General features: G+C 39.7%; 1 protein-coding gene across 1 annotated transcript in view; it reads right to left on the reverse strand.

Moving 5' to 3' along the window:
• AGPS (alkylglycerone phosphate synthase) overlaps positions 1-23,833 on the reverse strand; it is a 1,624,661-nt gene extending 1,600,828 nt beyond the window's left edge. The window contains exon 1 of the mRNA XM_044075311.1: positions 23,637-23,833. Within this exon, the coding sequence (XP_043931246.1) occupies positions 23,637-23,806 (170 nt within the window). The 5' untranslated portion in view covers positions 23,807-23,833. The remainder of the gene's footprint in view (positions 1-23,636) is intronic.
• Positions 23,834-24,122: the final 289 nt, after the last annotated feature.

The raw sequence follows: 24,122 nt of genomic DNA on the forward strand, positions 1-24,122 counted from the left end.
CAGCAAGTCCAGTGGCATCAGAAGTACTTGGTCTAGGGATCTACACCTCTTCTGTAACACCAACAGAATGGTTTAGAGAGAGAAATATATCTTGCAGAGGATACCGCTGCTCTGGAACAGACTCCTCATCCACATTAAACAAAGTTCATCCCTGTCCATATTCAAGCACAACTTAAACTATGGATGGGAAAAATGAAAATTTACCCCAGGAATGCCATCTGCACTACTAATGGACACAGGCAGCTCCTAAATGCTCTATCCCATGCATAAGTCCCACCAAATCATCTACGGTATGATCCCAGTTATTCTCAATAGGGGCAATGTATAACTATTGACCATGGGATAGATAAGGCCAATCTCTAACCAAATGGGATAGGTTAATTTGAGCATAAAATGGGAAACTGGCTAGGCTTAAAAATGGCTCACAAGGGCAGCTAACCTAGTACTTGTCTATGAAGTTTTCACATGTTCAATATATGCAGAAACATTGCAGGAAGTGTGAAAGCAGTGACGTGGTTTACAGCTACAGTGCAAATAATTCGACATCTTTCCATCACTGTACACTTTCCACAAGAGCAAGAAGGAGGAGAAAACACAGTCTTGCTTAAGTAAGAGTGTGGACAGTATGCTCAACAATACAGCACAGTAACTGTCAACAAAATAAGCATAACTAGGTAGAGCTGAAAAAAATCAGTTAAAGTGAACTGGGATGACCTGTACTGACTAATCAAGGGAACCACATTTTAGATAGCTCAGAGCTATGCATATTCGGTTATCAATGCAGACGCATTTAAAACCACGTCAAATTATATGCAGTCATATATTACACAGTTTGCTACAGTGACTGAAAATTACAATTGCAAAAGACAGAGCTGTTTACAAATAAAAGATCTTAATTAGACTGTTGATAACTGCTATTATCCATCTTGTTTAGAGATTCTGTGGTTTCAAAATGTTAAGACTGCAAAACCCCAGATATCTGGTGTTCAAAGGTGTCAGTTTTGTTTAACACGGAACAGTGAAGTGTACCGTAACAGTGCATGGGTATGAGAAAGACATCTGTCACACCTAATGAATATGTAGCAAAGACAGGATGTAGACACCAACAGCTATCAAAATGCAGTAAAAACAGGAAAAAAAAAACCTGTCGATTAGTGACAAGTTCCGGGCGGGGGGGCGTAGTGACAAGTTCCAAGGGGGGGGGGGGTGCAGAAAAAGATAACAAGAGTCCAAAGGAGTTAAAGAGAAAGATCCAAACAACATAGCAGGAAGATCCAGACATTCCTGTAGATGTACTCTTAATGTGAAATTTTCTTACTGAACCACAACAGTTAATTAAAAGGTTTGTTCAATATTTTGCTTCATATTTCAGTAACAGTTACCACACCAGGGACACCCAGAGTTACTTCATAAATCAAAGGCTACATGAAACTCAGCTAAGGACTTTAAGATCCGATAGCCTACATTCAAAATTACTTTAGGCATGCAACACTTTCATTGTCATGCCAATAAAGCATATTAACATCTCACTGCCCAAAATGTGGTGCCAGAGCTGTGGAAAAAAATCTAACATCGTTTTCCTAAACTCACCACTGTTTCACTTGAATAGCTAGACTGCTACACAGCCATTACTCTCCCCTGATCCTTGGTAAAAAAATAAATAAATAAATACTAAAAAAAGCAGATGCCACACAACTAAAGCAGACAGTGAACCCTATGCTCTGCTTAGTATCCAGTAACAGGGTTTTAAGACGGGGGAAAGTATGAAGGCTGCACCGATAGCTATCTTACACAGTCTGTACTCTGACATGGAAGCAGACCAGCTCGCAGATGGAAGCATCATTCATCTTTTGAAGGTCTTTGTCTTACTGGACTATACCAGCAGATTAGGTCAGTCTAAGGACCGAGCTCCTCTGATTATGAATTGGGCCGTTGACCACCTACAATACAGAACATCTGAAGAGGAGCAATGAACGCCTCACCTAGTAAAATATGGAATTATCCAGAGATTATATATATATATACACACACACACATATATACATACATACATATACACCCACACACAAAATGCATTAACTCAAGTAATACCTCATTCTGCATCCACAACATGTTTCTTTATGCAGCTGATACAATGATACAGAAAACCACCTCTAGTGCTATCTCAGTTTGCATCCAAAGCATGCTTCCTTATCCAACCACATGGAAAGTCCTTATTTGATGGTTAACTCTAACAACAGCCTAACTCAACTGTGTGTCACTTGAATAACCAAGATTTAAAAGTGGAAATGGAAAATACCAAAACAATGCTTTTTAATATCATGAGGTGAAGTAACATGTCCAAAGAAATATGGCTCATCTGTAGACCAAAATAGAGATTCAGAGGAAAAAAAATCCAGGCTTACAAATATCTGGGTGTCTGGCTAGACCTCTCTCTAAATTTCACTGATATTCACTACTTAAGAAGTAAAGTCTTTGCCATGCTGCACAACTGCCTCAGCGTAAGTGACCTGTTGGCAAAAATAAATAAATGAAGTAACAGCAATTATCAATGGAAAGGAGAGAGTGCTGCTCACCAAACCAAGGTACACTTTAAACATCTGTGCAAACTTCACTGATAGCCTGCAAAGATTACAGACCATGCAGAACAGAATATGCAGACTCATAACAGGCCCATAAGAGATGCAGTACCACTGCCCAAGTATTAATGAAGCTGGTGGTTACCATTTACATAGTGTAATCCTTGCTTTTTGTATAGGTTCATAGGAGGTTACTAGGCTAATGGCCATAGGGCCTTTACAAGCCTAGCCATGTATAAAAAAAAATCTGTGTACCCTAAATGACCATAGTTAGACTGTCGTTGTTTGCATAGCAATTCTATGATCGGCACCAAGTCCCCTGTCAGTAAGGGACATAGGTGCCACTCCCCAGGGTGAATTTACAGTTACCCATCTAATTGTCAATGCTGCACTTAAATAGCATCATTGAGGAGCTCTGCTTCACATGAAGTGGGAGCTTATTCCAGAGAAGCAGCAATCTCTGGGAGACATATCTGTCTCTCCCATGTGTTTTGTTAAGGTCACTGGCTAGGTTCAGATTCCTGGAGCAAGCAACTCGCCCCATTCAATTTGCGAATGTGCAGCATTTCCATTAGGGCAGGGTCACAGACTGCTCTGTAGGCCAGGCACAGGTCACCTCTCAGCTGCTTGTATGATACAGAGTACAGTGACAGGGCTTTCAGTCTTTCCATGTAGGTCATATTTTGGAGGCCCTGAATTCTCTTGGTTAGAAACCTGTGTGGTCTCTCCAGCTGCTGCAAGTGTCTGGTGACGTACATACAGAAGGGAGCATTACAGTCAATACATTTTCTGATAAGGATCGAGTACAGTGAGTTAAGAACTCCTTGGTCATGGATGAGATACCCTTACTTATGAGATATGCAGTGTAGAAGGCTTTCCTCATCACTATGGACACATGGTGATTGAAGTTTAGATTGCTATCAGTCTGTGTTCCCATGCCTCACACCACTATTTGAGCTTCAATGGGTACTATCTACATCATAATTAGCAGGGGCTACTTCTATGACAACGGGGATAACGAGGCATTTTTTTCACATTTAGTTTTAGTCTGTGGCTTTGGCACCAATCATTTGTCTGTGTTAGTCCCTTCTGTAATAAGTTGATATTGTTGGGGGGGCTCTGTGACTGCACCCAATTTACAGTCATCTGCAAACATGGTAAACCACAGGCCATCTACTTTTGCCTGGACTTCCGACAAACAGATTTCAAACAGTAAAGGGCCCAGAATAGATCTTTGTGGTACACCACTGGTAACTGGTCTACTGGAGGAAGTAGATTCCCCAACTTTGACAGTGTGCCAGTTGGCTACCCATCTAGTGATTTATGGGTTAATCCCCAGCTGGGAGTGTTTCACAATGATCCCCTAGTGGGGAATTATGTCAAATGCCTTGGCTAAATCAAGACAGGTGATATTTACTGCTTTCCACTCATCCACGGCTTGGTGACATTCACAAAGAAGTCCACCAGATTTAATAAGAAAGATCTACCCTTGACAAAACCAAACTGGATCAGGTCAAGAATTTAAAGGTTGCCTATGTCCTGGTTGACAAGATATGTAATGAAAGAAGATAGTGCCAGCCCCAGCTATCTGGAATTTTGTAAATAATATGTCATTTGTGAATATCAACATGATTCATATAAGACGCTTGTGTTACAAATGTATTAGAAATGTATGGTCACGTATATATCAAACTGCTGGTACAGAAGTGTGTGTTGAAAAGGTATTTTGTAAAGATGTATCCAGTGTGCCCTGCTGGAAGAGAACAGAAATGTACATCCACTACTGTAACTGTTTAAATTTAAATTTATATATTTTAACAGTGGAAACTGGAATACAGAAGGTTAACTTCTGGCTACGCAATAAAAGATGATATATTTCAGTTTCAATGCAGCAAGGAGACACGATGTCTAGAACTAGGGAACTTTATTTATTGTCTTGAAGTATTTTATTGTTTTAGGACTTCAGTATACTACCAAGATCTGAGGAAAAGCCCTTGTCTATTTATTTTTACAGGTAGATGCTAAATGCTACTAGCTGGTATCAATGGTTATTTTAGGCCTGTGGACTATAAGTCAGATGACAAGAAATTATGCCATTCTGCAAGCTAGCCCAGCATTAATATTTGAGATATTATTCTGAAAGGTTTCTACTGTGGTGGTGGTGCTGCGGTAGCATTGTCGCCTCACATTAAGATGTTGTCCTGTTAGATTCTCAGCTAAAGCGTCCTCTCTGTGTGGAGACATGCATGAATGAGCATACCTTCGTTGAAGGTTTGCGTCAGGGCCAGCAACTCAGCACGTAAAAATCTACTGCCAATCATTAGCGGACCGGAGTTCCGCTGTGGCGACCCCCAACTGGGAAAAGCCAAAAGACGCAACAACATTCTGAAAGGTCTCCGAGAGACACAGAGAGACAGAGACAGAGAGCGAGAGAGCATTCTGTAGTCTGTTGTGGACCTGACAAGAAGACCCATTCACCACACTCTCTTCAATATAGTCAGTAATATAGCAAAGCTTAGCTTAGATATTTTCCTTTGAGACTGTCCTGCAATCTTCTTTTAATTATTTCCTATGATTTTGAACTCTCACTGTAAACATATATATAAATAAATAAATACATGCATTTAGTCGAAGTAACTACTTCCGAATGTCAGTTTTTCCAAACATGAATGTCGAATTTGTAATTGGCGAATGGTCGGAATGTCGTACGAAACATCGAATTCGACATTTCCGGCTGCTCTACCACCTAAACAAGAGCTACCATGGGTCAAAAAGAGGGGGATATTTTGTGTTTCGACAAGCTCCGGTTCAGACATTTGAGAACCTGCTGCACTGCTTTCAACATTTAGCACGTCGACAAGGTAATGGTTGGCTAAATGCATGCATACTAAAATATATATATATATATATATATATATATATATATATATATATATATATATATATATATATATATATATATATATATTTCATTGTGGCTGATCTGCATAGAGATATTGAAGTCCTGAGAGTACTTGCATACTTATTTGGTGACACTGTGGACCACTCGTAATAGCCTTGCTCTTGGTCAAACTACCATTTGTAATGATAGTAACATTACACAGAAGGATTGGACACCCTTTGTTAAAGGCCTTAAAGTAGCAGATAAGGAGTTGTCTGGTGGCAGTGATAGCTACCTTGTAGCCTGGGCAAAAGGGGGCATTGTTAGCAAACCTGTGCCAGCCTTTCCCAGGTGTGTGTGTGTCTAAATTAAACCACAAAGACAGAGTGCGTGTGTCAGCTACTTGGGCAGGGACACGAAGCGCTGGTTGGACAGAGAGGGTGCTGGAGGTCTTGGCTTGGCCACTCAGCTGAGATCTCAACTCTACAGCTGTGTCAGTGGAGAGTCTTACTGGGGATCTGGAGAAAGAGGGGGAAACCAGCCCTGGACTGACTGTAGTCTCTATGTGCTCTTAAGGGAAACTGCACTTGATGCAGAGAGATGCATCTGGAAATACGGTGTGCATACTTGCCATCCTCCCAGTGTACATTCTCCATTGTTGCCAGTGGTGAGGATTGAGGCTCCTTGATTACTGGTCCAGTGGTGGGACGTCACAAGGTCCATGAATATTCTTTCCATGGCCATGCAGATAAGGTCGGTCAGGCTAATGATCTATAGTTCCCAGGGTTGGTTGATGGACCCCCCTTGTGCAAGGGATTACTGTTGATGTTCTCCACTCCACCAGCAAAAAAACAGTGCTGAGGCTGTGGTTAAAGACAGTGCTAAGTGGTTCCACTAGGGCTTGTTATAGATCATTTAGTAAGCAGCTTGGGATGTTATCTGGTCCCACAGAGGCCGTATTTTTGGCGTTGAAAGTGCCTGTATGACCTGTTCTTTGAAGATACTTGGTAGAGGACTGGTGTCAGGAATGCTCTGGGGGTATGGCTAGGGGGACAGAGGGGTGAAGTTATCACCAAATCTGTTAACTAGCAGGTTGATAATTTCATTAGATTCAGTGTGAGTGTTGCTGTCCACCACAAGTTTGGGACACAGCTGGGCATTCCCTTTTAGGTTTCGGACGTAGCTAAAGAATGCCTTAGGACTGTCTATAGCTATGGGTGCTAATTTATTCTTTCTTGTAACTAGCTTAAAAGGACTTCACAAGGTTTCTGATTTGCTTGTTTAAACTGTGAAGGGTAATCTTCCTTTGTTGGGTAAGTTCCCTCTTGTTCATAGATACCAGTTTCTTTCTTTTGTTATAGAACTTATTTATACTTACAGTCCACCAGAGTGGCTTGTTTTTTCAAGAGGACCCAGTTTTGTCCAGTAAGGTCCAGCAGAGTCAATACATTTGTTTAAGTGGCTATATAGGGCATACATGTACTCCTCTGCATAGGAGTAACTGTTGGCTGTGTTAGCAGGGGCTTTGAAACCTTTCATACAAATCACTTAAAAGGCTATAGTTTACTTTGGAGAAATATTTCAATTTTTTTGCTTCTGTGGGGGTGGCAAGTCTGATCTTTACTTTAAATGAGACAGATTTATCATCTGACTTAACCAGTGAGTGCAACACACTGTGGATAGTGCAGTGACCTCCCATGTTGGCGAGTACTAGGTCTAGGACATTTGAGCCCCTTATGGGGGTATAGACTAACTGTTCCAGGGCATTTGAATTAAAGTTCAGGAACCTCAGAGTGATAGTGTCTGTGCTCATTTAAGTCACTCAACCAATGAACGGATAGTTGAAGTCTCCCATGGCCAACGTGTTTGGCTGTATATTGAGTGAGTCTAGCAAGTCCAGGTAGAAGTTTGTTTCTCCTGGTTCATGGTGGAGGACCTATAGCTAGCTATGATGTGGTAGTATATTTTACCTATAGTTATTTGGACCTGGAGTAGCTCAAGAAAGTCATACTATTTCACCAGTCCTGAGGTGTATTTGGATTTAATGAGAAGGGCTACAACTCCACCTTTGGTTCTTTCACTCTCGTTCTGGGGTTCTGAACATGTGAAAGACATTGTAGCCTTGTACGGCTGGGGTTGCTCTCTGCAGCCTTAAACCAAGTCTCTGCAACCGCACAATTATTCAGCATCTTCCAAGGCGAAGAGTGCTTCCAGGGAGTGCAGTTTACCGTTTAGGTTCCTAGCATTAAGCAGCAATAGGACAATTGGCTTTGAGGTGTTTTGCCTTAGGGACTTAATTACTGAGACACTGATGTGTGGGTTGTTATGTGTAATGGTGGATTCTGTTGCTGTACCAGCTATGTGTGACTTGTTTGTGCTTGGGAGGTCTCTGGTCTTTTGGCGAGTACCTACGTGTATGTAGGTTTATGTTTCTTGACTTTATCTTATGTAAGAGAAGAGGTGTGTATGCTGACAACCTGGCTGATGTCTTGTTTACCGTTATGCGAGAGGACCAACTCAAGTTTCACAGTATAGTTGCATCTCTCACATACTGTATTTGTTTGCTTTAGGAGCAGGTGATTGTCAGTATACATGAGACAGTTACTACATTGCCTCAGGATGCCCGTCAATCAGGCTGGCTGGAGAAATGCTGCGCAACTGTCTGTCCACAGTAGCAAATAATTAAAAAGTACTAGTTTGTAAGACAGCAAATTAGATCAGCTATTGCTCTGGGGTTAACAAGGTGACTTAATTCTATAGAAAATCAGGGATAAAAAGTGGAGCACCGCTGCTCAGTGATTAGCTGAGCTGCCTACAGTGCAGAAGTGCAGCTGAGTTGCCCAAAGAGCAGCAGGAAAGCCTGAGAGGGTTTCATTAACTGGAGTGCGGGGAAAAAGTATTTCTAGGTGTTTGCATCTGTACAAGGTACTGATAATCCCCAATGAGTGGTGTGCAACTACGTACAAACATGAGCCTTATATACAGGCAAAAATTAACAGTTTTAAACTAGTCTGCCAATAGAAAATCACACAATGATCCTTCCTTCAGCAATCACCAGCTCAGACAAGACTATATCCATTCTACCACAAGGATGCAGGGGAGCCTTACTTAATGTAAGATGGCTGGATCTGAGTTCAATTGTATGAACAATAGGCTAGATTCAGCAAATCTTGATCTAGTCTATGCTAAACTAGGCAGTATTTCAGTGCCAGACAAGTGCAGGTAATAAGCAGGCACTAACAGTAAAAACAGTCAAAAAGGCACAAATTAATGCAGTAAAACATTAAAATACAGAAGAAAAAAAAGTATAGGTCAAACTCAAAATAAGCTTAAATTCTTGTTCTTAGTTTTGGATGACTTGGATTCAAGCAGAAACACTCTGGCAAAGGACTACTGCAACACACCTGGACTGATTTCGTTAAACATATCTCAATAACTTGGAGATTAATGGATTCTTCGTCTGTCTCACTTATAAATTCCATGTCATTGCCAAAGCTTTCTTCATTAAAGGTCCCCACAAACTAAAGTTCCCTCCCTAGTGAAATCAGGATGTATGCCACTCTGCCTTTTACGTTCATCTGACACTGCGTCTTCTACAAGCGGAAAATGTTTGTGTGTAATGGCTACTGATAATTAGTGCAACTTGGTCCTTACATAAATCTGCATCTCCAAACTTCATGCAGCTCACATTCAAGTTCCAGTCATTACCAATTATCTATATTTGCATATCAACAGACACAGTTAACGTTACTTCAGAAGATTAAGGCTATGAGCTATTAATGAGCGGCTTCCTGTAGTTCAGGGGTTGATTCCCTTAGCCTCCATTTGCCTACTGTGAACTCTGAAGGGTAACCAGACAAAGCTGTAAGACAACGGTCTAATCACAATCCAAAACACCAAAACAAATGGCTCACTGAAAGCTGGAAATACAGGCACCATTATTGTATACATAAATAAAAGGACTGGATTTTAAATGTATGAGCAGTGATTTAAAAAAAAAAAAAAAAGTTAATGGAATTTTCCTTTAAGTACAATTCTGGTGCCTGTATTTCCAGCCTTCAGAGGCATTTGTTCCAAAGCTTCAAGACAACTGGAAAAATGGGCTAGGCACACCAGTAATCTACTGGACCACATGTCTAATAACTACCCATAAATTATATTATATATGAATGTTCTACTTTGACAAGCTAGCCCAATATTGTTCCTGTATACGTTTTGACTATATTTTATATTTACTACAAAGTAGGTCAAGGTTGAAAAAGGACCCTACATGTCCAGCACTTCTGCTGTAAATTAATAAAGAGACTAAACTTTTTACTCAATGTACAATTAAATAACATACCTAGTCTGCTTCCCAAGAGGTGTGCTGCACAAACATAGCAAGGAATATAAATATGCCTAAATGTAGGTGGTGTGCACATCTATCAGGATCACTCATGTGAGGTGCCCCCCATCCCATCTAAAGTAGACTCTTTAGCTTGGCATTTTTATTTACCTTGTTTTTGACTACTGGTGAATCCACAGTGTCCTTTAGCTCCTGACTGGCATAGAATACAAACCAGTAATATTGTTCAGTGTATTTGTACTGGCCTGATAAATCTTGCAGTTTACAGATACAATGGAAGTTTCTGCTGGTTCTGTCCCAATCCATTTGCCCTTGCTATAATTGGGCTCACTCCACCCCCCTCACCCAAACCCCATTATCCCCAAATTTATATTTACACTGAGAACACACCTACTTCCCCAAGCCTCCAATCACCAGAGTCATCCCATTAACTGACAAAAAGAAATTTAAATAGTAAAACCACTCCCTTACTAATCACAGCCACATTAAGCCCAGTTCCTCTTCTTTTTCATCTAGTTAACTACTAAACCTACATCAACTATTCACATGTTTCTGCAACACTTAACATTGAGTATCTTGCTCACTACCCCATACCTCTATACAACCTTATCACAACCAACATATCCTCACAATCCACTCTTACTTACCCACTCATAGCCCCTCCCTTTAACCCTAAGACCAACTCTACTATTACACCTTACCAACACCACTATTAAACTATTCCCTTACAAATATATATTCAAATAATATAAACAAATGCATTACACAAAACTACTAGACTATTTAATCAAACTTACCCACCTATTTCTAGTCAACTCAGCCCGCATGAAACAAAGTGGGAATATTCATCCAAATTCAGGCCCTCAATTTCCACCACCACAACCCCACTGCAACCACATCCCAATCAGTGCAAACATCACACACCACCCTCACAGAAAGTCAGCTCTCAATCTTAAACATGAGAAGTATACTAAACAAAATCCCAGAATTCCATGCAACTCTCCACCAATACTCCCCAGATTTAGCAATACTAACAGAAACCTGACTAAAACCACACATAGAGGACACTGAGATCCTACCCCTGGGTACAACACTCAGAGGTTGGATAGGGCCCACAAAAAAGTGGTGGCATTGCTATAATTTACAAAGAAAAACTCAAATTAGAACAGTTGGTTAGTAACCTCCCAAACCGCCAAAATTGTGAATTTTTAATCTCGTGTCTTCAAATAAACAACAATAGACACATCATTATTATAGCGGTTTACATACCCCCAGGTAACAACCCAACCACCACTCAAGACCTTTTACACTGGTGTGCATCAACATACACTCAAGAAACCATTATAATGGGAGACTTTAACCTCAAGTGGACAACCTGTTCCTCCAAAAATCCCTCCAATTTTGTAAACTTACATAGTTTCTCTCAGTTGATCCAATCCCCCACTAGAGTGGGCAAACACAATAATAAGGCAATCAATACTGGACTGGATTCTTACTAACAAACTCCCTCCTCTGCCCTCAGTATGGCTGTCTCCCTGGAAACCTAAGCGACCACCTACCCACTTACTTACTTGGGCAACATTCTAGCTCCCCAAATAACATTGTTTATAAATATATTTGTAGTAGAAAAATGTTTTCGCAAGAAGTCTTTAATACCCTCCTACAAAACTGTTGACAGGTCCCCACTAAATCACCTCCCCTTGGACTTAATTATACAACATTTCAACAAAAAATTAATCAAAAGCCGAAATAGCCTCGCCATGCCTTAAAAGAATCCATACCAAATCTAAACATATACTGTGGCTCACCAATGACACCATAAAACAAAGATACAAAACCTGGTCCCAATACCAAGAGACTAAAAAGGAGTCATTTATTCTTAAATATTGCCAAATGTGCAACCTTGCAAAAAACAAATTAGGCAAGACAAAAAAAAAAAACTTACTACATAGCTATACAACAAAATCATCATAATAACCCCCAGAAATTTTGGAGAGCCAACCACTTGCTTAAACCAGGGCATAGCACAACCCCAGCTGCATCCATCACTGAAACTCCTGTAAACATTGCATCCCAATTCAACTCACTTTATTAATTCTATCCTGTCCCTTGTAAAAACTGACAATGCTTCCCCACTATCCATATCTACACACAAAAGGTGAACTCAAAACCTTCTCAGTAAAACCAATCCAAACCAATACCATAAAGAAACTCCTACCTAAACTAAAGCTATCATTTGTAGCTGATCACCTCCCCAATGAATGACTCAAAATAGCATCAGACACCATCTCCTACCCCATATCTATCCTAATTAACCAATCTATAACAGAACAGTATATCCCAAAGGTGTGGAAAGTCTCTTACATCATCCCTAAGAACAAGGTTGGCACCTCCACAGATTTCACAAACTGCCATCCAATTGGCAACCCCCCATAACAAAAATTCTTGAAAAATGCATCCACTCTCAACTACAGCTATCTAATAAAAAACAGCCTCCTACCTGCATTTCAACATAGTTTTAAACCCAAGCATCCTACCTGCATTGCAACATAGTTTTAAACCCAAGCATAGCACCACCACTGCCCTTGCTAGGTTTTCCCAACTCAATTAGCCAAATCAGAAATCCTGGCCACTTTGCATCCACCATCTTTCTTGATGTGTCCCTTCAACACTGTTTCACACCAGAAGCTGCTCAATGAGCTAGCCACCTAAAACCTTGCTGAAACATTCCTCCTCTGCTCAATGAGCTAGCCACCTAAAACCTTGCCCAAACATTCCTCCTCTGCTCAATGAGCTAGCCACCTAAAACCTTGCCTGCTCAATGAGCTAGCCACCTAAACCCTTGCCCAAACATTCCTCCTCCGATCAATGAGCTAGCCACCTGAAACCTTGCCCAAACATTCCTCCTCTGCTCAATGAGCTAGCCACCTAAAACCTTGCCCAAACATTCCTCCTCTGGTTTCATAGCAATCTATCTGACTGACAACAGGTAGTAAAGTGGCAAGGTAAACCACAAGGGTCAATACCTGGGCCACTATTTTTCATTATTTTCACCAACTAACTACACTCAGCTACCAAACATGCAAACACAGTCCAATATGCAGACAACTCCTCCCTCATATGCTCAGCTCACTCTTTTCCAGAACTCCTACAAACTACTCAGAAAGCCTTCCTCAACAACGAATAATTCCTCTCTGACACCCAACTTATCTTTAACCCTAACAAAACTAAACTCATGCTCATTTTATTTTATTTACATTTGTTTACCGGGAAATTCCGACTGGACGCAGGTCCTTTTTCATTAGATGCCCAGGGAGAAAAGCTCCACATCATGTACATGACAAATAGAGATACAAAGTTGCAGCAATAGTAAATAACATTACAGGTTGTTGGCTTTAATACAACAACAAGATATTGATTATCAACAGTATATACAGTAAATGTTGTAAGTTAAGATAGTTTCTTGTCGTTTACAATATTAGTAGAGTTGTCAGACAAGATGTTGAAGTATGCAAAGACAACTACCCATTTCTGACTGTGGTTAGTAGAGGGGTAGTACAGTTGGGTTAAGAGTCTAGTTGGGGGGTAAGGGTGGGGGTGTTAAGTCTGGATTTGAACAAGGACAAAGCAGGCTGTAGATGTATCCACAGTCAATACTCATTTATTTTCCTCACTTCTATACACCTCTCCCAACAGACTTAAATAAACTGGAATCCCGCTTAAAGAAAAAAAATTTGCAACTGGTCTCTCTTACAGATCACACCACTGCACCTCATTTCACAACTAAAACTGCTTCAGCTACCTTATCTACTAACCGTCAACCAACAAATTAAATTTCACACAAAGTTTTCCACCATCCTAGCAAATGCCCTGCTCTAAAGGACCTTATTCACCCCTACTATAGCAAAAGATCCCCAAGAACAAACAGCAAAGTTCTGCTAGAAGTAACCAAATCCAACAATTACTACAAAGACTCCCTAGTATCAAATAAAAATATCTAAAATCTGGAACTCATTACCCTAATTATTGACACCATCAACACTTTAACAGTTTAAATACTACTAAAACAACATCTCACCAACAACCGGCTCTGCTCCTGCATCAATCCTGGATGATCTACCCTTCTACATTCTTCCCCATTTTTACCCTCATCTCTCTCTTATTAGCCCCTATGTATTCCAATCTATTCTGGACTGGACAGCAGTAGTATTCAACTGTAACACTCAGCTATGTATACATCTCTTCCCCCCACTCCTTCATATTAACCCACTAACTTCCTAGACCCCACCTTTTATTATCTCTATTACCATATTCTTCATCAATATTATTTCTCTGTCCCTTATTTATCCAGTCTACTTACTACACTAGTTCAACAGCACTACTCTATAGAAGGCTTATGCCTCTTTCTAAAATCACACTGCTCATTTTTCTCAACATATGGCTCATCTAGTCTATTTATCACTTCCTATTTTCATGCCATTTTATTTTTTTCATTTGTTTCCATATCTTGTTAATAGTATAGAAGTGCCTAACGTTCTTTTGTTAACAGTATTGTAGTGCATAACTTCTCTTCACCAATGCTTCCTAATTTTATACTAAGTTTTTACCAATGCCAAAATTGCTTTATAATATATATCGCTTAATTTATCACCACAACAATACTAAAAAATGAATACGTATTACTTTTCAAATTATTCTGAATCGGAGCCTTTCTCCCTGGGCGTCCACTGAAAATGGGACATATTTTGGCTCATTTGGACTTTCCCATTAAACACATGTAAAATAAATAAATAATAAACACTATGACCATTAAGTAAATATGAATCTTAAAATCTACAGCCTGCTTTGCTTACTCTTCCTAATGTATAATATCACTGTTAATTTTTTTATTTTATTACACAGGAAGATGAATTAGTCCTCAGACCCTTCAGCCACAACCCAGGACACAAGACCAATGATAAATACAATACATTTGTAGACTCTGGAGTAGCAAATCAACCAGCATATTTTTGAGAAGTGGAAGGAAAAATGAATAACCAGAGAAACCCTCACACAGACACAAGTTTAACAGGCAAACTAAAAAGGGTCTTTACACCAACCTGTGTACCTAATTAACAAATGCATGAAATAAATAAGCAAGCAAGGGCAACAAGGTAAAAACTGCAACAAAACTTTGCAGAATGGAAAGCTCAGGTGGATTCTACAGTCATGGTCTCACTTTCACATATTCAAGGAAAGTCGCCATTTCAAAGACAACAGTAAGTGTTCTCGATACACATTATGTGTGTGGTACAATCCAAACACATAGGATACGGACAGATATTTACGATGCTGGAAAGTGTAAAAAGCAGGACTAAGCAAAAGGAGTAATGCTGCATGTTGCTTTTGTTTAGAAGATATGCATATGATTGCAGTAAGTGGGAATGTACATTAATGCCAAAACTTTTGGAAATCCTGAAAGTTTCAGCATTAGGACTGAGAGTGTGTGCACAAGAATTTGACAGGTAGGGTTAAAATAAGGGCTAGGGAAGAGCACAGACCTAGGTCCAGATTAAAAAAGGATTTGTTTTTGGTGTAAGTGACTTACTCCCTCAGTGTAATATGATGTACATCTGCTTTATAGACAGGCATTACACCTACCTGAGTAAGTCATTTATACCAAAAGCAGGTCTTTTGGAATCTGGTCCCCTGTGTTGTGAGCGTGTATTGGTGTGTGTGAAATGTGTGTGTCTTCTTTAATGGAGCTGTTAAGGGAAGGGTTTTTAGCAAAGAAATGTGCAGTATTACCACACACGAACAAGGTGAAGTGGCAAATTGCATGAACCGGTGTGTTTGTTGGCATTACAGTGTGTTTATTTGAAAAAAGGAGTAGCTTTTTCTAGTAGTCTATACTATCTATGCTTGCATTTAGTAGCAGATGTTGTTAAGCATGTTCCTTCTGGTCACATTTCTTTGGCATCACTGTTTAGTGTGTTCACAGTCTTCTGTTTACTCATTTCATGGTCACTATTTTTAGCAATTGACCACTTATGATGCAATCACACACACACACACACACACACACACACACACACACACACACACACACACTTTACTTATAATTCTGGAAACAAAGAAATAATAAGAGTATAATTACCGCATGTGTTTATACCAAGCATTCTCAATGTGCACAATAAGCCTAAATGGTATGCATATGTCTAAACTTCCAAATATAAAAGTTCTTAGCATTAGTACACAGCAGAGCATCATATAGCAATAGAAAGGCAAAATGCTTTCCTTCCCCCATGTGCTCAATTTCACATACTCCTTTCAAGAAGCAAATGCCTCACATTATAGAAAACAAAGAAACACTTGACGAATATTGTAGCCAGGGTAGAACATGAACATCCCAAGCTTGGCGAGAAGGATCTAAATGCTCTTTCATTTATAATCAGCTAAATCTTTTGGTTTTACAATACACTAACTTTACCTGTGAAAAGAAGCACCTCATAACATACTTAGTTATAGACATGGGCCCGTGATGCAGGAGAGAGGTCTGCAAATTTCGGAGACAGTAGTATACATCTAGCTGTACTGATCAGGCCCACACTTAGTTGAATAAAGGCAAGGCTGCTTTCTGAGGTGATTCTGTAATGAACCTACAAATTCTGTGATGTGACCTGAAGGCAAAGTGAGCAGTACACAACAGAATGTTGTGTGCTGTTAACAGCAGAAATATTATTGTCTTTTAAAGACATACTTGTCTGATAAAATGTAATAAAATGATGCCAGAAAAAAATACTCCCCAAATACATTTATTCAAATTCAACAACCACACTGGTCTTCAAGATCAACAGTCAGCGCTATCATAGACTACTACAAGCTTACGCCTAAAACAGAACAATTTCTGCCGTGGAAGCATTCAACAAGAGGCCGTTCTTTTCTAGCTACATCTCTCAGAAGTACAATACAAACTGCAGCTGCTTCTTAATGCCCAGAGATTTTTTTTTATTATTTGTTTTTAAATTTTTAATATATTTATTCTTAATTACAGGAAAAGAGCTATTTGCATACTACTCAAACAGATTTGGCAGAAACAGCCTTGCACATCTCCCCTAGTAACCACAAATTTTGGTAAAGCATAATGCCTCCTATTGCACTCTAAGTGCTTGACCAACAGAATTTAATCAACCATATCCAAGCTTCTAGTCTTTTCTGTGATGCACTAACAAACAGTCCATGCCCTCCCCAAGCTAGCTTTGCATGTCCCATGAGCCACTGGGGCCTCTCAGACATGAATTAGCCTTGTTGATGCCAAACATCAGAGCCAGTGTGTGTGGGGTAGCTGTAAATGGGCTCCATAAACATCATATTACAGGCAATTGGACATTTTAGTTAGCTACAGACACTCTTTTTGACAATGATGTGTTGTGTCACTACAGCTCTTACTCAGAAGCATGCACCCATACACCTTTGCCCAAGATGGTTAGCTAACATAAGTAATATTATTTCATGTTTAACACCTACAACTACCATTTTGTAGTAGGTAGAGGTCAACCTATAGCAGACTTCACCCCGAGCTCCCCCACACCACTGGAGGAAGGACAGCTGTGCCACTCAATCACAGCTCCAGTCCTCTGACTGGAAGACCATCAATCAAGACCATGTTGCAAGAAGGCTCCTTGTCCTTTTCTGGTTACTGACCATGTTACTGTCAATGTCTTTAAACCAAAAGTAGCACAAAACAGAATAAGTTATATGTGTGGGTGCATATGTATGTACATATATAATGAGTCTACTTTTAAATACAGAACTGCCAGTAAACTGAACTACAAAAGACTGAGACCAGAAACACGACCCATCACAATCTCAAATGTTTACAATGTCAAATCCCGGAATACCGAAGTGTAATACAAGTTAAACGGTAAGTGGCTTAATATTGCACTGTCTCTTTAAGGTCCCCTGTTGCGTACGTAAAACATATGGTGGAGTTAATGTTCTATGGTTGTGGTGTCAGTGGAGATGTTTATGGTGTTTCAAAGTGCAAAACAAGTGAAGAAGTGCAAGTTTTAAGTTTTCGTAGTATTGAATAATTTAACAGACTTCCTTGCTTATAATGATACATGATATTTTCTTGCAGTGGAAAGATGTAGTGTGTGCCGTGTTACGTATGTGGACTAAACATGTTAAGAGAAGTGTATTACAGCGTTCACTAGGGTTTATCCTTTTTCTAAAATTAGTGCGATCTCGGGAGTTGGTATATTTAAGTTGCAGGGGGGTGTGGGGGCTAAAGTGAAGGGCAGTTTGATTTAGGGTTTTCGGTACTTTGGGATTTGATTTTGTAATGCTATGGGGTTATGACTGTTCGTATTTCTGGTCCCAGTCTTTTGTGGTTTGGTCTACTGGCAGTTCGAGATTTAAAAGTAGACCCATATATCAATCTCTGTGTGTGTGTGTGTGTGTATATATATATATATATATATATATATATATATATATATATATATATCCATGCATGCACACACACACACCATTCATCTGAAGTATGTTCATCCCTGACCCTATTCAAACAAAACCTTGATCACTGGATGGGAAATTACAAATTAACCTGTGGTCTACTTCCTTACTAACATATTCCACCATACTGGCGTCCAAGGTACTCTGACAAAACTGGGATGTGTTGTACAGCTAGGCTTATAAAGATCCTGGTGGTCATTAGCCTAGTATAAACCTATAACCCTATATATATATATATATATATATATATATATATATATATATATATATATATATATATATACACACACACACACACACACACACACACACACACACACACACACACATATACACACATATACACACATATACACACATGCACACAATTAAGCTCTGTAGTGATATTATGGTTATTTGATTGCATTTCCTAGCTATTTTGTGACCCTCTTGTTGCTTCAGACTTAAAAGAATATGAAATGCAATTAAACAGCCAAGAATTCCTTGTGGGCTCATACAGCTGTGTCAATAAGAATGCTGCACAAAAGCTATATAGCAGTAAACTGCATCACTAGCCAGAAACTCACAATAGTTGTTGTCGTTTGTCTTTTTGGCCTTTCCCGGTTAGGGGTCGCCACAGAGGAACTTCAGTCCGCTAATGATTGGCAGTAGATTTTTTTTATGGTGCTGAGTTGCCAGCCCGACGCCCAACCTTCAGCAAAGGCACGCCCATTCACGCATGTCTTTTGGAGGCCACTCGACCGCGGGGAGGACATGCAGACTCCACACAGACGGCACTCCAGCCGAGAATCGAACAGGAGAACCTCTTGCTGTGAGGTAACAATGCAACCGCTGTACCACAAACTCAGGAAAACTGATACAGTGGTATTGTCAGTGCAACACTTGGTCTTTATTGTGATGATATAGGTAAGGTCATCGGGTAGCGGCTGATGGGGTCAGACACCGTCAACTAATGTATATCAATTGCTCCTTTACTGAAACTATCCAGGCACTAACCACCCAATTCACTCCTACCAATCCCAACCCCCCCTGTTTTATCTCAAACAACACTACAGACAGCTCAAATCTTCCCAGGACTCATCTCTCCTTTAGCTTCCAACCTATCCCTACTACCCTCATACACACCCTTCTCAAAAAAACTAAAACCCACTACTCCAGCAGCTGACCACCTCCCTGTTGAGTACCTGCAATTAGCTGCAGATGCCAGTGCACTCCCAGTCTCAATCCTCACTAATAGATCCATCTCGGAGGCAACCATTCCATCAACATAGAAATTATTACATGTAATACCCCTACATAAAGGAGGTAGCTCCATAGAACTGTCCAACTTTAGACCCACAGCCATTCTTTCACCACTAGCAAAAATATTGGAAAAATGCATCCACAAACAACTAATGTACTACCTTACCCAAAATAAACTGCTCGCAGACTCCCAGCATGGTTTCAGACCACACCATAGTACCACATCAGCTCTCTTACCTTTCATTAACGTCATCAACCTTAGTCGAAACAATAACAAACTATGATCTGGATTCTTTCTAGACTTTTCTAAGGCCTTCGATATGGTTAATCATCAGCTACTGCTCAGTACCCTGAAAGCTGTCTTCCTGGACCATCACTCACTACAATGGTTCCAAGCCTACCCAAGTGGTAGACAGCAGGCTGTTTCATGGCAGGACAAGCGGTCATCCCATCTCCCGGTCACCCAAGGAGTCCCTCAGGGCTCTACACTAGGACCCCTCCTCTTCTCTATCTTCATAAATGACCTTCATACTACCATTCCAAATGCACACTGTATCCAATATGCAGACGATACTACCTTGATATGCTCTTCCGCTTTGCAAGCGAATCTCCTATCCCTAATGCAGAATACCTTTAGCAACATTGAAAACTGGCTAACTAAATCGACAACTGCTCCAGAATTCCAACAAAATTAAGCTGCTACTTTTCTCACCTACCCATAGATCCACTCATCCATTCTTCACTATTAAGCCTAACAATGGCACAATCATCTCCTCAGATGACCAAACTAAGCTCCCAGGAGTACTAATAGACAATAACCTCAAATTTGATGCACATATTGACCATATTATTAAGTCCATTAACAAAAATCTAGGCTCCCTCTACAAGGTCAAACCTTTCCTCACCCCTTTTGCTAGGGTTGCTATTGCACAAACCCATCTTCTCTCCACTCTCCTCTATGCCTCACCAGTATTTACTAACATCTCTAAAACTAACCTCAAACTATCCTCCTGTTACTACCATATAGCTAGATTTGCATGCATTATGTATGCATATAGCATGGCATACAGGGCTCACCACTGCAACAACCTAGTTCAACTTAACTGGCTGGAATTTCCTTCCCTTTTGAAGTTCAACCAGCTTACAGTAGCACACAAAGTACTCAACCAACCTGATAATACCCCAACTCTCAAAGAGAGTTATCATCCCACATAATGCTCAGAGGCCACTTCGTTCCTCAACAAACTATTGGTCCTAACCCTAAAATCCAACAATACAGCAGCGGATTCCCTGTTTGCAAACTCAGCTGGTAAAATTTGGAACCGACTTCCTGCAGCTCTTACCCAAGAAACATCTCTACCCCTATTTAAAAAAGGCCTCAAAATATACTTTAAATCTAACTGGCTCTGCCCCTGCCTAAACCTGGACCTAACCTAATCCAACAACTTGGGCTTTCTCTACTTAACAGACTATTAGCAAGCCAGTCATTCTATTGATCTGTTGGGTTATGTCATAATGTACAGTTATGCCTTCTGAGTTCAACCTTTTTGTATACTGTAGCGCTTTCCTATTGTGCTAAACATTTGTGAAATTATTTATTTATATTCTTTTCTCACTCTGTTAACCTTTAGCATGTGCCAGTGTATTCCTACTGTGTTATACCTTCTGAAATGATGCATCTACATCCTTTTGAGTATTATTGTACTATTATTATTACTTTTGTGGAGCTTTTCTCCCCGGGCCTCTACTGAAAATGGACATGTATCCAGTCAGACAATCCCAGTCAACAAATGTAAAATAAAATAAATAAATTACTCAAAGCCGATACATAGTCATTTTGCAGCACCAACACAGGCACTCACCTTTGGTGCTGGAAGACCAGAAAGCTTTGGGTTCTATTCCGATTCCAGGTGACTGGATTCTTACACTGCAGTGTATCATTATGGGGAGTGCTGCATTCCTGAATGGTTTAAGTCTCATGCGAAGGATGACACAAAGTCCCATCTGCTTAAGCTGGTGGTAGCTCAGGAGGATTTAAAAGATCCCATAGCACCTATCAAAAAGAGTAGGGGGAGTTCCCCAATGCCCTGGCCAAAATCTCCTTTGTAATTTAAATATCACCTCGCATCACGCCTGAAAAAAGAGGCCACTAGCCTAGTAGGACTAACCTGGTCAACAAAGGATGAATAACTAGGCAAATAAGAAGAGAAAACAGCCTCAAACTGTTACCTTGCCATCCTCAGTATTTACAGAAACAGATAAAGCCACATCTCCTTCAGTTTTTAAAGTGACTTCAGGAGATGCCACCACAAATATCAGCAAAGGTAATAACAAGCAGTTCAGATTCCAGCTTTTGTTGTCAGCAAAGCAGCACTCCTTACACAGGTTTCCATTATAAAACTCAGAGTACAAATTCAATAAGATTTACTTGAAAATTTATCGTCCATAGCATCTGCCAAACTTGTATATCAACAATTATACTATAAAAAGGGAGGTATACGGTACCCACTGTGTATTCTATACACTGGGTGTTGTAAACCAAGAGAAAAATTAAAAACAAGTCGCACTTCAACATGCCACACTGACTAAATACTCTAAAACCTACCCTTTGTCTAAAGATCAGAATAATTCCATGAGTGCCAAATGCCAAGTGTCAGACCACTGGTTGCTGTCCTATCAGCAACCAATGTAATTACCTTTACAGTGCTTTCTTATCACAGTCCCTAACATTTAATTATTGATTTTGGCAAAAAGAAGACATCACTTTCATTAAGCCACACAGAACAGTCAGCAACCAATATTTAAAGGCTGAATTACATCAGATTTGTTTCTTAAATTAAACGAATGTTTGTATTAAAAATTAAATGCACCAACTTACACCATTTTCAGTGAATAGTAAAAACGCTTTTATGCCAATAGTGAATGTCATTTTTTTTTTCAAATAAATAATGGCATAAATATAAGTGAGACCACAGTGATCACTTTAACAAGCATTCTAATGCATCCAGCTAGGCAGGCTAAAGACTGATTAGTTCCATTTAAAGACACAGAACCTTCAATGGAAAAACAAATGTAACCATAATAGCAATTAATACCATGATCTAAAAACCTAAAAAGTAAATGCATGAAACTCGAGCAAATCTGAAACTTGCTGAAAGTGACACTATTAAATGCAAATCTCTTACAAACTTACAGCAATGGAAGACACGAAAGGCAACTACTGTTCCAATATCAGAGAGTGCTCTCAAACTACTACCCATATACATATAACAATACCTTCACATATGTATGACAGATTAGCAGAGAAATTTAAGACACTTCCTGTATGACAAAACTGTTTATACTTATACTTCACCAAAATGACAGAGATATACTATTTTCCAACTCAAGCAGTATTTTCCTATAACTCATAAAAAGAAAAGAAGGATAGACTAACACAAAGTATCTCTTACAAGCTCGGTCTGTTATCCTCCAGAAATATTTCGATAGTACTTAACTGACATAATCTGTCAGAACTATACAAGTTAATAACACTGCTGTGCAGCACTTGTGTGCAGACCTTAAGGACTAAACAAATCCAACCTCGTCGTAAGTGGCGCTTAATTCTCAGAATATGTGAAATCCTAGCTGCAGTCCTGATGAGTCAATACTAAAATCTGCAATCTGAAATTTCCTACACCTCATTATTTGTTGTAGCATGCATAACATACACCACATAAAATAATAAACAAAACCAGTGACAAATGTCTTAAAAGTACTGATCTTCATAAAGAGGAGACAAGATAAAAAATATTCAGGTTCGCTTGTAAAAACCAGGCCGACATCGTTAACATGTAGCTTGATAATACAATTTCTTTGAGTACTGATAGGTCTAAAGACAAGCTTAATATGCATCAGAAAACAACTATTCTACAAGATTAAGGGACAGTAAATTCATGAATAATGAGAGCTAACTAAGGGGTCCGTGCAGCACATGCAGTTTTGTATACAACCCGTAAATTATCGAAGAAATCACAAAAACCCAAAAAGAATACACCGCACCCACAGGGTAGATAACTAGTGTACATAATCGGTCAGTTGACAACCAACCCACCTATGCTTTGGGACAGTGTCAGTCCTGTTGTCATCAGGAAAAGCAGGTTCCCCTCTGCACTGGTTAATGGAAAGTACATGTTGATCTGAAACTCCTACTTTTTGCAAATGACCAGAAATTACTTGCAATCTTCTTTGAGCATGGTCTTGCACTAAGCTATGGGACGCCATACTTCCGTGTTGTGCCAGAATAAAAACTTAGGGTCAGAGGTCATCAAATATAACGCCATATGATTTCCCAGCGTGCATTCTGCGAATCTTATTAGTGGAGGTTGGACAATTTACTTCCTCCGTTTTGAACTACGTGGTTCTGCATTTGCAGCTAGATGTTAGAAAGCACCTGTTTTTGAGAGTTTAAAAATAAAATGCATCCTTTTTATCCTCATAGCCTTGCGCGAGTCTTTGTTTATTTAATTTATTTCCGTGAACGCGATGTTAAGTACTTTAGGTGTTTATTCACTGTCTCGAACCTTTGAACTGTCTTGGT

Source organism: Protopterus annectens, chromosome 6.part0 (assembly GCF_019279795.1).
Source record: "Protopterus annectens isolate FY-2018-M chromosome 6.part0, PAN1.0, whole genome shotgun sequence".
In the NCBI taxonomy this organism is placed as follows: Eukaryota; Metazoa; Chordata; order Ceratodontiformes; family Protopteridae; genus Protopterus; species Protopterus annectens.